At 41.1% G+C, this 14870-nt stretch overlaps 1 protein-coding gene across 5 annotated transcripts in view; it reads right to left on the bottom strand.

Moving 5' to 3' along the window:
• LOC115900870 overlaps positions 1–14497 on the bottom strand; it is a 34149-nt gene extending 19652 nt beyond the window's left edge. For 4 of the 5 annotated variants that reach the window (XM_030943053.1, XM_030943045.1, XM_030943037.1 and 1 more), the window contains exons 1-9: positions 14354–14497; positions 13459–13525; positions 11611–11672; positions 10646–10673; positions 6912–6958; positions 6295–6334; positions 3688–3746; positions 2430–2528; positions 1616–1676 (exon numbers count right to left, since the gene is read on the bottom strand). In XM_030943053.1, the coding sequence (XP_030798913.1) occupies positions 1616–1676; positions 2430–2528; positions 3688–3746; positions 6295–6334; positions 6912–6958; positions 10646–10673; positions 11611–11672; positions 13459–13525; positions 14354–14437 (547 nt within the window). In that variant the 5' untranslated portion in view covers positions 14438–14497. The remainder of the gene's footprint in view (positions 1–1615; positions 1677–2429; positions 2529–3687; positions 3747–6294; positions 6335–6911; positions 6959–10645; positions 10674–11610; positions 11673–13458; positions 13526–14353) is intronic. The other variant, XM_030943073.1, reaches the window with a different exon arrangement.
• Positions 14498–14870: the final 373 nt, after the last annotated feature.

Here is a 14870-nt window from a genome sequence, read left to right as displayed (position 1 = left end):
ATAACAAAGCGTTAGCAAATCTGAACTGTCTACCACCACATGTGCTGAAATAAAACTTTAAAGGAAAACAAACCAGGAGAATATGGCAATTCAAGTTGAGAAGTCAGGCAAGACAAAAAAGATCATCACATGCTGAGTCTAACAAGACTGAGCCAAAATCCACAGAGCATTACAGCCCCATATTCTACCAAGAGGAGAAAAGAGGCAAAAGATTTTAGGTTCTAGATTTGAGTTGATGAATGCAGACTCCATGGTATCTGAGGTCAGTTAAACAGAAACATTTAATTTCCCAAAAAAGCCACCAAGATACGAAGTTACAAGTCCCACTCAAACCCATCTTTATATAGAATCTATTTTAAAACAATAGCTTTTTTCCCCTCAAGACGCTTTCCATGAGCATTATTGCCCTATAATGCATCAACCATTACAATGAAAAACTGGATAAATATTGTCATGGGCCCACAGGGTTTGGATTCATGCTAGCCACATAGGAACATTCAATGAAAAGTTAAGTAAACTGTCTACCTACTCCGCCCTGGTGCTTGGCATAGCAGTAATTCATCAGAGCAGTATTCAGAATACTAAGTGGAGATGAAAATACACAATCCATTCATGCCAACCAATGCCTTTGCTTCCTCTCAGTCTTCTCCGTTTTGATTCTTCTTCTAACATGTCACCCAAAGAGTACCCATTTTTTATCCTGAACCTTGCTAATCACCATTGTCTTGTCTAAAATAAGGCATTGCAATAGACTAAAAGTGCACACAGAAATAAATTCTTGGTATTATACTGAAGTCTCCATAGGAAATCTCATACCTTAGTGAACCTTAGTAAAATTCAGTATCCGTCGCACTTAAATATTCTGCAGCTGCCAACACTTGCTTGCCTTACTAAGCCTACACATACAGTATGTAAACATTGTAGCTTTAAGCAGTTCTCCCTGTCAGGTGTATCGTAAGAGGAGGAGAAGAAGCGCATAATCATTTTATTGGATGCTGCTATGAAAATACCAGACTCTGAAGCACTTCACTCATTTATCCCACAAGTGCAAAAGGCAAAGGAACTTACAGAAGCCAAGCTACAGGTGCCTCTGAAATATTTCTCCTAGCTTTCACTGAGCAGGCCAAGAAAAATGGCGTGCTTTCTAAATTGGCAGAAATTATTTTATCATTCAAATGCTTATTTGGAGCTATCCTCTCAAATGACAGTAGGAAACATTTCCCTCAACAGGGAAGTAACTACCAGCCTTAGAGGCAGTTAAGTAGGTGAACAAGCTAATTTAACACCAGAATACATAAACCCCAAGCTAACCATATACTTTACTGCAACTTCTCTTTCCGCCACTAATCGTGGCTACTTCCAAGCCATAGCTTAATCTAAGAAAAACACTGGAAGTTTTCATTTGCTCATAAATCAAAAATGTTGAATAATACCAGTTGAAAACATTACAAAAAGCCAGTCAAAATCACTGGCCTCTAATTAAAGCAATAAGTAATTTTATGGGGATACAAAGGCACAACCTCCCCAAAAATGAAATACTTTTCCTAACAAAATTTAATAAATCCACATTTTTAAAGAAATACATTTGACAAACAGACAAAAGAGTTAATGGTACCAAGCAGTTCTCGCCCTGGCAAAGTTGAATGACGACTTTTTGACGGACTTGGAGTTGTTATCTGAAAAACACAGAAAGAACAATACAATCTAATGTTCTGAGCTTTCTGCAGGTGAAAGATATCATCAAAACCTAACTTGTGACTTCCTTGCCACTTGCTGTTCAGGGTCATGTACAGTTATGGTCTTTAAGGGCTCAGCCAAGTTCAGACAAAGTGGGAAACATCTAGTCTAAGGCTTCAGTAGGAAGTTTTAGGAGTTACTAGTTTATTCTTCGAAAGCTATTCATAATTTTCTGAACTGATACGTTACATGTCATGGATTAATGCCTACCCCAAATATAAGAATTTATATATGGATATATATCTACACACACGCACACACTTGAGTAATCTACACATCTCTGACAGACCCAGCAGAAAAGAGAAGCTGTATCCTGACACTTCACGTCTGACATACCTTGCCTCCCAAATCAAAATAAACATAATTCTTTTTCTTTAAGCCTCTACAAAGCTCACATTTAGACTTTTAGGAAAATTGACAGCTCAAAGATCAACCTGCACATCAGGGTTCCAAGAACAACATATAAAAGTAAAAAAAAAGTGAAAATACATTTATAAAACATTTTCTCCATTTCTTACAGATCACAGTTCTCAAAACGCCAAGATCTTACAATATCTACACAGACATCAAGCAGAAGAACAATGGCAGAACCACAGAGAAGTTGTGTGAGAACGCATTTAACTGCTACCCAGTTAAAGAGCTTTTATTTTATTCTAACTAGCTAATAACTCAGACTAGGAGAAATATCTTACCGTTATCCATTTGGGAATATTTCTCTCATCACCTTGTAATATCACATCCACTGGAACTCTTTTTTTCTTTACGATTTGTCCATCATCTACTTTCAGATTCTTAGAGGAAAACAAAATTATTAAACACATAAAAATTATTGGCACAGGCAACTCCAAACTGATTATTCTGATTTACTGCACACCAGGATTCTTTAGACCAGGATATATGCAACCTGCAGAAACTTATTTTTAATGTACACGTTTTAAGCAAAATTCTGCCTCTCCACCTCCCCCCCCGCAAAAAAAAAAAAAACATAATTACATAGAAGGAACTACCTGTGAAGATAAATAAAAAGGGATAATAAACAAGAATATTCAGGGAACAGCACACACTGCCTAAAAGATCCTCTGATAAAAACCAACAAACCAACTAACAACCCACACAAATAAAGAAAAGAAAAGGACACAATAACAGTTACAAAGCTCTGACAAGTAAAGCTGCAAATCTCTACTTGTAATCCCAACATCCCGTGAGAAGTCATATACAAATGAAGGTGTACTTTGCAACGACCCTCAATGTAAAACCTAAGAGAATTTTGTAAGAAAAGGCAATTCATCAGTCAAACCGGCACTTTCTGAGTCAGACTGTATTAGCTGTTGTCAGAGAGTGGACACCAGCACAGTGCTAGACAAGTAAGGAAAGTAAATCCCATTTTTGGCAACGCTATTGGAGCAAGCAGAACACAGGATTAAAATGGCTGCACACACAAAGGGCGTGTTGTATTTCTCCTCAACACTGTAAATAGTCTGGCTAGTCCTGACCATAGGCTGGTTTGGGAAGCAACAGCAGAAGATTCCAGCCTGCTTTTGTTATGGCACCCATTATTGCTCATTTACCATTTGCTTCAAATCACGTTATGTATTTATGCTAGACTCTCAGGTGAACAACCATTTTTTTTAATAAGCGTTTCCACCTTATAATCCATCTGCTTTCTCTTTTTTCTTACCTATAAAAGCCTTTCTCAGGGCCACCTGTTGATGCAGTACATTGTAGGGCTTTCTCTGGCCCACTGGTATTAGCAAGACAATAACATCACTTGTCATTGGTCTCTGTGACGCTATTTATTGAAACCCTCACTTGCCAGAAATGTGCATTAAGATGCAGACGATATCAAGTCTTCCGCTGACTGCATCAGCTCATCAGGCAGGTGTAAACTATTCAAACAGTAACTAGCTTCTATTGAATCATTACATTCTATTAGACACCCAAAAGTTTTACCCTGAGACGAATTCCTTCAAATTTTCTTCCGACTGAGGCTACGTCACCGCCTTCTTCACCTGCAATTTGAAGGTAAATATTAAATCAAACATGGCTGAACTCAAAACAGAAATGTTTTTAAACACACACTGTGCAAGTTATGGACTCCACTGTTTTCATTCGAGAAAACAGTTTTCTACACTATAACTTTTAACTGTATTATATTTCCATTGGAGTTCCAATTGAAAAGCATGGGTTGTGACTCCATAAATGACTTCGCAGAGCAAAGAAGGGTAAAGAAATATAGATTGCCATCAGTTCTTTACGACTTCTATTAAAGATCTCGGAGAGTAAAACATTTTTAAAGCTTTTTCTTTTGTGGCTCTCTAAGATTCATTAATCATTAATGCACAATCCCCGCTACATTCCTAAATATCCCAACAAAGACAGCCAGGACTTTCTCTCACGCTTCCTCTTAGTAGCTTCCTGTTGTCAAGACCACCTCAGGACTCACAAAGTCAGAAATAAGGCAGACTTGAGAATATGAAAAAACAAGACAGAATCTTGTAACTCAGGAATTCTGTGGGTGGTTTTGTGAATGAAACGAAACAAAATATTGTTTTCCTCGATGTAGGCAGACCTTCCAATTCATCATTAGCTAAAATCAGTCATCCATGAGCATCATATATATGACTGTATTTTGAGCCCTGATTTCTGAACTTCCCTGCAATCACCAGAGGGAAGGAAAAAGGAGAGGAGAAAAGCCCTGGCAATCATGAGTGAAAGAAATCTTGGTTATGATACTATCACATCACTGCCTCTTCATACTACTCTTAAATTGCTATTTCTCTTTCTGCCACACAATCTTCTTCCTCCAGCAGAATTGGCCACAAACCTGTCAGACTGCTTCCCAAATGTTCATCCAGATGAACAGACTGGGCTGCTACAAAAATGGGCGGTTCTTGAGATAAAGGGAACAACTCTTCTGTCATGGAATGCTTGACCCCATCACATCAATTATAAATTATTAACAAATACCTTGCATCAGAGCATGAGTTGATGTGGACACAAGTGGAAAATTCTTCTAAGTGTGAGTCCTCAAAAATCTAATTTTAGTATATCTTCAATGTGCTGGCAATCATACATTTAAAATCACTGGAACTTCAGTAATTAGCAGAAGTATTCTCTCCAGGGAATCTGAAAGTGGTCTTAAAGGCCAAAAGGGAAACTCAGTAACACCTTTGCACCTCAAAGGCAGAACAGAGAGGAAGAAAGACAACTTCCACCTTCCTCTCTCAAATATATGACCTTTATTACAGAAAGCTATTTCACAAGAGGTGCATCCTAAACACTATCATTCCCGAAATTATAACTTATCTATGCCTTTCTCCAAATTAATTCAGTCCTCTGTGATAGGATCCTGCTAGATACAAGTAATTGTTAGATATACTCTGCCATGCTACTTCCTGAGAAAGCAAGAAATGGTAATCCTAATAACTTTCCCTATTAAACACAGACTTGCAGGCCCAGGTGAGAGCTGCTCCACTTGACTTTGACCTGCTGCAGACAAGCTTTGCACACTTTTAACACAAAAATAGTGGATAATACTTGGAAGAAACTCTGCCTTCCCTGAGAAGTGTGAAGGATTCTGTATGAATACTAAAAATGGAAAACACCTGCCAAAACTAAAACCTTACCTAAAACAGCTAAAGACTGATTTCTCCACTTAAGTAAATGTGCGCTATTAATAAGCTTTTATATATCAAAACGCCACCAAAACCCAAGCAAGAAAAAATGACCCTGAAAACAACCAACCCAAACTACCAACAGCCACAACATCACACGTACCAAACACCACAGGGCATTTAATTTTTCATGTGAGGAATCCAATCCCTTATCCCCATGAATCTAATTTCTACATCTTACACGATTTGGAGATAGCTGGAACTCACAGAGATTTCTACAATCCTCACCAGACTCTTTGCAGACCATTCGTAAGAGGAGGAGGAGGAGAAGCGCATAATCATTTTATTGGATGCTGCTATGAAAATACCAGAGCCTGAAGCACTTCACTCATTTATCCCACAAGTGGCAAAAGGCAAAGGAACTTACAGAAGCCAAGCTACAGGTGCCTCTGAAATATTTCTCCTAGCTTTCATTGAGCAGGTCGAGAAAAATTGCGTGCTTTCCTAATTGGCAGAAATCATTTTATCATTCAAAAGCTTATTTGAAGCTATCCTCTCAAATGACAGTAGGAAACATTTACCTTAACAGGGATGAAACTGCCAGCCTTAGAGGCAGCTATATAGATGAACAAGCTTATTAATTACCGGAATATTTAAACCCCAAGCTAACCATACTCTAGTACAACTTCCCTTTCAGCCATTAACTGCTGGCTACTGCCCAGCCATAGCTGAATCTATGAAAAGCACTACAAGTTTTCATTTGCTCAAGAATCAAACTGTTGAATAATACCACTGATAAATATTAAAAACAAGTCAAAGGCAGTTCCCACTAATTAATGCAATCAAATAAGTATTTGGGAATACAAGGTCAAAACCTCACTATCTTCAATTTTCTCAACAAAGTTAAATAAAGGTTAGATAAGCAGTAAATGAAAAAACCCACCTGTATCAGATGTATCTGTACCAGAGTTCTCAGAAGATTCCTTAAAAGCACATGAAAGGAATTTTAATAACTGGTAGCTTAAGCTATATTAATTAGCCCATAGAATGTTCTGCTTTCACTACTTCCTCAGTTTTTGGGGGGTGGTGGTAGCGAAACAAACGCAGTTGTATTCCCCAAATTCTGACTAAATCACACCATCTTTGTTAACAAGTCTATACACAAACTTACTTTGTGTCAAAAGAAGCTATTCTAGACAACACAGATTTTACAAATAGTAATTTATAAAGTTAGACCCACATATTGCCTAACTAAAAAGGCACTTGATGGTGAAGAGCCCATATCCAACTGCTCTCTCTCCTCCTTCAAGAAAACCCTAATAATACAGCTGAAAACCAGTACAGATATCATGGCACAGGACCAAGTGCTCCTAAATGATTTCTTAGCTTTTGACTCCACAAATACCTTTTCCCAAAGAGGACAACATAAGACGGCTGGGGTTGGAAGGGACCTTAAAAATCATCTAGAACCAAGCCCTCTGTGATGGCCAGACTGCTCAAAGCCTCACCCAGCCTGGCCTGGAACGCTCCATCCAAACAGATGCAACGTAGCACCCATACCTGGTGTACTGCTGAGTTCCCATCTTCAAAATCACGGCTCTGCTTCTCTGATATTTCATAGCATGAATGGGAGAGGGAAAAAAAAGTTCAATTACTTTCATAGTATTTAGCCTCCCTTGCTAGTTTTGTTTCCAATTTCTTTTATTTTTCCCTCTATTTACATCCTATCACCAGTGGCTCTAGTAATTGGTTTCTCTTTCTGACTCCCTCTGGCCAATCACACTATAATGAAACACAAACCAAAGTACGCCAGCACACTTTTTATCACTGTTGAACAGTGCAGAAATTTTTTTTGTGTGTGCTTCATGTTCAAGGCACTTGTGCATATCTTCTAGCATGGTGTGTGCTGTTTTTACAGCACAGTACAACATCCTTGCTTGGCTCAAGCAGCTTTCAAAATTGTCTCTTCAGCATTGGATTATTCCAAAGTAAGTCTATTACTTTGAACTTCTTTGCATGAAATTGAAGAAATTTCAGTTCTAGCCCTAATTTGTCAGACATCTTTCTCAGTGGTCAACCCTACCTGCTATCACCTTAGAGTTAATTAAGGGTATTCCCTCTTCTGTTATTTACTTAAATAAAGTATACAACCAATAAAATGTGCAGGACAAGTCCTGTAGAAAAACCGCCATGCTTCCCTCAAGTTTGGACACAGACCACTGATAATTATTCAAAGCACCATTTTCCAACCGGTGCCTATAAAACAATTCTCTCATAAAATTCAATATGTAACTAGAAGACTCTGGCTTACGGTTGTAACCTTCTCTGGAAATTAATCCTCATGATTTTGCAAAACACTACTGTAACACTTCTTTAACAACATATTCATTTAGAAGACAAAGAGTGCCTCTTCCAAACATATCTGGATTGGGAACAGAGGGCATTAGCAGAACAAAGTAGTGTCCAGTTGAAATCCATTACTGAGCAAGGTCTATGAGACACCACAAAGCCCATTTTGTTCCCAAAAAACTCTCAAGGAAAAATAGCCAATTTATGCCGCTAATATATGACAAAAATATCACTTCTCTGGGAGGTTGAAATTTCACATACCTGGTCCTCCTCTAGTCTGAGCTGCCATATATGAAAAAAAAAAAGCCCACCACTCAAAGGACTGTCACATTTGAATCAGAAAAACTTGATGAAGGTGCTGGATATGCCACCCAAATAGTAAAACTCAAATCTAGCAAAATGCAGAATTGCGAGTTGGAAAAAAACAACACTAGTTATATTCTAAGGGGAGGGATCCATTGATAGGTATTTGTTTACTGTCTAGACTTAATACCACAAACCTTTATTTATCCGAATATTTGAAACACTTAGGTCTACTTAAGAGTAAGCGAGTAAGTAAACTCCGTACATTAGCATTAGTAATCCATAGTCGGACGTATCTTTTTTGGGCTGAGGGTTTTTAAGGTGTATGGGCTGGTTTGATTTCTGGGTTTTTTCAGGCTAACAGCAACCAAAACCACACAGTTCAAATGCTTTCATGTGTCTTTGTGTTTCAATTAAATGAAGCCAAGCAAAGAATGGTTTCCTTAAGCTGGAAAAAACCTGCAAGATTCTAGTTTTTATGGAATATATAAATCTACGCAGGAAAATACAAATCTATGCAGGCTTACTTTGTTCATAAGAAAGCTGTTCAACCAACTTTAAGACTTAGTCAGAAATTTCTTCCCTAGGATGACTTGAAATAAAGTAATACTTTTCTCAAGTAACATCAGAAGCTGCAAAACCACACATTACCCATTTTTCTGCCTTTCTAGGTCATCTGAAATGGAGTACACTAAACTTAAGATTAGTAAGATCAAGACTTTCTAGCATTTAAAACAACCACGTAAACTCCTTTTTGTAAGAGCTTTGAGGATATTCAGACCATGAAGTAGACTGGCAAAGATTAGCAAAATACTTATTCTAAGTAACTTTAAATACAGTATCTTTGAAAAAAATCTAACTTGCTTTCCATGTTTTATCAGAGACTAGAGCCAAATTTTTGAATAACTTTGCCTCATTAGCCAAATGGAACAAGAGGTAAAGGTCAGGACCATCTGAAACTTTTTGTACCAGACCCTTCTTTTCCAGCTCTACATTTAGATTTCTTGGGCTGATTCAAATTCTATATCTGACCAACGGTATGGGCAAATTTTTGGCAGTGCATTGCAGGAAAACTGGGGCTAGGCAGTGCTTTGTCCTCTGGTGCTCCAAATAAAAGTTTCTCAGACAAATGTCATAAAATAACAGCAAAAGAACCCAAGTACGCAAGCTTGAGAGAATAGAGCCCAAGATACCTTCATCTTGTGAAGGTGGCATGGTGGCATTTTGGCCACAATAACGCCCTGCAAGGCTACGGGCTGGGGACAGAGTGGCTGGACACTGTCCAGGCAGAAAGGGACCTGGGGGTACTGGAGAACATGAACGTGAGCCAGCAGCGTGCCCTCGTGGCCAAGAAGCCCAAAGGCATCCTTGCCTGTATCAGGAATGGCGTGGCCAGCAGGAGCAGGGAGGTCATCCTTCCCCTGGACTTGGCACTGGTGGGGCCACACCTTGAGTGCTGTGCCCAGTTCTGGCCCCTCAGTTTGGGAAGGACCTTGAGACACTTGAGCACATCCAGGAGGCAACAAGGCTGGTGAGGGGCTTGGAACACAAGCCCTGTGACTGAGGGAGCTGGGGTTGTTCAGCCTGGAGAAAAGGAGACTCAGAGGTGACCTTATCACTCTCCTCAACTCCTGAAAGGCGGCTGCAGCCACGTGGGGGTTGGTCTCTCTCTCCAGGCAGCAATGGACAGAGCCAGAGGAGCCAGTCTCAAGCTACATCAAGGGAAATCCAGGTTGGATATCAGGAAAAAGGTTTTTACTGGAAAAGTGATAAAGTACTGGAATGGTCTGCGCAGGGAGGTGGTGGAGTCAGCATCCCTCGACGGTGTTTAAAAAAGACTGGATGTGGCAGACGGTGTCACGGGTGAGTTGAGGTGTTGGGGCATGGGCTGGACTCAATGATCTCAAAGGTCTCTCCCAATCTATAGTGATTCTGTGTGATTCACTCTACTACACTGGAAAATTTTCTCCCCCATCATTTATCCCAGTAGGGATATGTATTTTATTGGAACACATAGCTCCTTTTCAGAAAAATGTTCAGATGTCACACATCCCGTCCAAGTAGTATCATATCTACGCTCGGGTGTACAGACATGTCTTGGTTTCTATTCCAAAACTTGATTCCCAATAAAGTAACTGTATGCTACTTTTTCCTGGAGACATCCTGATTCACTGACTACACGGAATAACCTGCTAAATTATGGACAGCCCATTATGCAACTTCATGAAATTATTTTAGTACATATTTTTTAATATCCCCACTTACCTAGTAATTTTCAAAAAGCTAAAAACATTAATATTTCACCACCATGTGCATGCAAGTCAGGTTTTAATTTTTAAAGATTCAATGATTATCTGACAAATACAACAAAAAACTCTTGGATTAATTAATAAGGGGTGCATATCAGTTAATCAAGTTTTTTTGATAGCAACACGAATTATAATGTACTTAATCTTAAACACTTTAAATGACATTTCTGAATCCTTATGAACATAAGTATTGATGATTTATTAGACGGTTTCTAACACAAAACCTAATGAGTATCCTAAAGGGTTAAGCATGAACCTGAGTATCTTCCTTTAAGTCAAGACTCTTGGCTTAAGATATTTTGCAATAGATTAAAAAAAAAAAACAAACACTACCTGTGTTCCTTGGCCTTCGACTAATACGCTGCAAGAGAAAAAAAAAAGTCAGAATAATCAAAGAAGTGCAAAATCATTTTAACCATCATCTTTATTTACTTTGGTATAGCCCACAACTACAAATCCATTCCATTTTCTCAGGTTTTCCCTGACCTAACCAGAAAAGCCACAAGTATCTAGTAAAACTTACCTGATCATTCACTTTTTCCTTTCCTGTTGCTGCTAAAGTCACTGCAAGAACATACCTGGACCCACATAAGAGGCTAAGACAGAGAATTTCCCTCACAGTCTTTTATGGATTTGCTTGGGAAACTTGGGTAGACTGTGCACGAGGCATTAGCAGGAGTGGAAAGGGAACCCGAAATACAGCCTCTTTTGGGTCTCCATTAAATCCACTCATGTTGCCTCAGACTGAATTTCATTCCTCATGCCCTCACTCTGTGGGGCTCAGAACAGCTTCTGTGTTACTGCCAAGGCACGCCATAAGACCATGGGGCTTACCTGACACACTGACTGGTGAGACTGCAAAGATTCTTTAATTAATCTGGCAATATTTCACAGGGGAAAAAAAACAGAAACTAAAGATGAAACCAGAAAGCCCTGCTGAATCGAAGAGCTGACTGGCTGAACAAAAGATAAATTGATTCAATGCATTAACTGCACGGAATACATTCTGATGAGTTCCAAAAATACACATTCCCAACAGACAGCAATTGAAAAAAATAAATTTCTCCAGGTTTACAAGTGGTGCTAACCACTGATAAATAGTCATCTATTTTAGCCTGATGCGTAGGAAACATCTTAAACTATCTGAAAACTCGACTGTAAAGCAGATGAATACCTCCTCAATACCTCTGAAAATATTATACAGCATGGCAAGATAAGAATATAATCCTATCTATCTTACATCCACAAAGACATATTGCTGCATTTTGGCTGCAGGGTAGGACTGTACTAATAAATACCATAAATCCTTTCTTCCAGGTTTTAATGTCTTTCCTTGACATACGGTCCCACTGTTTAGGTCCTAGAAAAAAAACAAAAAGTAATAGTATTACTACTTACCATAATATCATCTATACTGAATATCACTCTGACGAACATTTAGGAACAACATATTACAGAATAACAAAGCGTTAGCAAATCTGAACTGTCTACCACCACATGTGCTGAAATAAAACTTTAAAGGAAAACAAACCAGGAGAATATGGCAATTCAAGTTGAGAAGTCAGGCAAGACAAAAAAGATCATCACATGCTGAGTCTAACAAGACTGAGCTAAAATCCAAAGAGCATTACAGCCTCATATTCTACCAAGAAAAGAGGCAAAAGATTTTAGGTTCTAGATTTGAGTTGATGAATGCAGACTCCATGGTATCTGAGGTCAGTTAAAGCCATAATTAAGGCTCTACTGGACTGAGATCCATACTCCTTCCATTTTGAACAGACATCACTAGCCCAAAAGCATAACCAATCCTTTACCCATGCAAAGCTGTCTACTACAGTACTCCATGAATGCTTCTTCTCTCTCCCATGGGATAATGTACATGAAATGCAAGCCTGCCAGTCTGTGAAAACCTTTGGTGCACAACTGGTACTTCCCCGATCTCTCCAGTAAGTTATAAAAACTGACACGGCAATTCATGAATGTGGTAGTTTTGACAGGGCTTCATATTAGGTGAAGAGGGAGAAGGCCAGGCACGGAAGTGATTTCCTGGGAAGAGCTGCTGAAACCTTCTCCTGTGCCTGGCAAAACTAATCGCTGGCTGGCTCTGAGAAGAGGCATGCTGCTAAGCCAATTAGAGAAGCTGGTAATGCCTCTAGGACAAGGTACTTAAGAAGCAGAAAAACTGCGAGAAGCTCTCTATCTCTGTGGTCCCCGAGGAGTGGAGCCGCTCCCTGTCCTGGCGGAGCCTGCAGGGCCGTGCTGCGGGCCCGTCCGGCACGGCGAGGAACCACGCGGCCGACACCAGCGCCGGCAGCAGCCACGTGGCCGGGAACGCGCGGCTGGAATTGGCGACCGGCGCCGCTGCTGTCTTGGCAGGGCTCGCAATGAACTCGGTTCCCTTGGCCGCTTCTAGGCAGCCGTGCTGCAGACAGAGGGGCCAGGGCGGCGGCGCCTTTTCCTTTCCGGCGCCCACGTGAAGAAAAGGCGCGAAATGGAGCCAGAGGGGACCTCGCCTTCACAAGGAGCAACTCTCTCGCGCAGAGCCCAGTCGGGATCCACCTTTCAACATTGCAGAATTTTGATCAATCATTGCAATAAAAACCGGGATAAATATTGTCATGGGCCCACATGGTTTAGATTTATGCTGAGAGGAATAGTGGATTTGTCTTTACGAACAAGCTTGGGTCTGTTGGTAGATAAAATTTAAAAACACTGTCTACCTACTCCACCCTGAGGTTTGGCATAGCAGTAATTTAGCAGAGCATTCTTCAGAATACTAAGTTGAGATGAAAATACATAATCCATTCATGCATATAAACTCCTGCTAATGGCCGCATTCCTTTTCTTCCTGTCAGTCTTTTCTTTTTTGATCCTTCTTCCTTCAAGTCATCTAAACATTACCCATTTATACCATGAACTTTGCTAATAACCATTGTCTTATCTGGAACGGAGCACACGATAGACTAAGAATGCACATAGGAGTAAACTCTTGGTACTATACCAAAGTCTACATATGATTTATCATACCTTGGTGAAGAAAACTCAGTATCCGTCACACTTAAATATTCTGCAGCTGCCTACACTTGCATGCTTTACTAAGCCTACACATACAGTATGTAAACATTATCGCTTTAAGGAGTTCTTACCCTCAGGTGTATCGTACGTCAAAGAGTCGATGGAAATCAGTATGTCATCCCTGAAGGGATGACTATACTAAAGAAAAAGAACAATTAAATATTAGAACAAACTATCAAAGTTATATCTTTAATGTCTGTTTTATGTATTGTTATTAGAACAAATTTTTCTTTTACCCGAAACATAAAGTTATGATTATGTTGTTGCGCTGGCTAAAGCTATAAGTCAGCAATCTGGAAATATTAACTCCTAGAGGAAATCGGTGTATTTTAAGCATATGTGCAAGCCATTTAACCTAAGGCATAAGCCATGCCAAAACAGGGCTCCAGAGAGGTTTAAAATGCAGTTAAGTCGCTCTGACAGTTTCACCCAAATTTCTGTTGTGGAAACTAAAAGCAGCCCCCAGCTAAGACCAACAGCTCATGACATGTAAAAATATCCGATGTGCCACTAGCCGAGAAAATCCCTCTAGAGCCAGATTTAGCCCGTCGGCGGCACAGAACATCTCCCGAACGAGAAAGGGCGCATGCCGAGATAAACGGGGATGCACGGAGGAGGACCATGCCCACACCTTAAACACAGAACGGCTCCCAAGGCAGAGGGATTCACGGAGTTCCCCACTTTCTGCAGTTTCATTGGAAAGCCCCCGTCTAACGCAAGCTAGTCGGGGTTAAGGACACTGTAAAGTCAGCTCGCACTTGTGACTATGTCGCGTATCCAGCACGGGCAATCCCAGGTGTCCGTTTTGCGGCTGCATCCCGGGACCTGGCTCTTGCCAGCCCTCCCCTGCCAAGGCACAGGAGTGCGCGGCCCAGCACAGACGGCACGGCTGCTCTCAGTCCCCGCTTCCCCGCCCGCCGCAGGACGGCGCCCGGAACCCGCGGCCAGCCCGGTCCCATAGCTCACCTCTTCCATTATGCGGGCCATGGATGCCATGAAACGCGCATTGCTGCGCCGCAGCCCCTCCTGCATCGTGGGATCAAACTCCATAACGAAAAATCGTTCCCGCCGCCGACCGCCTTCCACTCTGCACACCGCGGCCGGCCGCTCCCGCCCCAATTCAAACCGCCGCCCTTTCGCCCTGTCCGATTGGTTGTTGCTAAAATCAGTTCTGGCACTGTACCCAATAAGAATCCGCGGTGGGCGGGCTTTATAGTCTGATTGGTTACTGGCACTGCTGAGAGCCCGATCACCCCGCCTCCAAGTCCTGGCTTTGGGCGCCAAGTCAGGCGCGACGCGGGGCGTTGTTCCACCTGCAACGTCGGCTGGCCGCGGGCTCCCATTGGCTGCGGCGCACGGCGCTGCCGGGCGCCAGGCCCGCCTCCCGCCGGCAGGACAGGGGGCTGCCGGGCGTCTCGGGGCGCTCTCCGGCCTGAGCAGCTCCAGACAGAGATGCACAGGATGTTGTGTTTCTGTCGGATTC

Source organism: Camarhynchus parvulus, chromosome 1, assembly GCF_901933205.1.
Source record: "Camarhynchus parvulus chromosome 1, STF_HiC, whole genome shotgun sequence".
Classification (NCBI taxonomy): Eukaryota; Metazoa; Chordata; class Aves; order Passeriformes; family Thraupidae; genus Camarhynchus; species Camarhynchus parvulus.
This window is presented reverse-complemented; position numbering and strand designations above follow the sequence as displayed.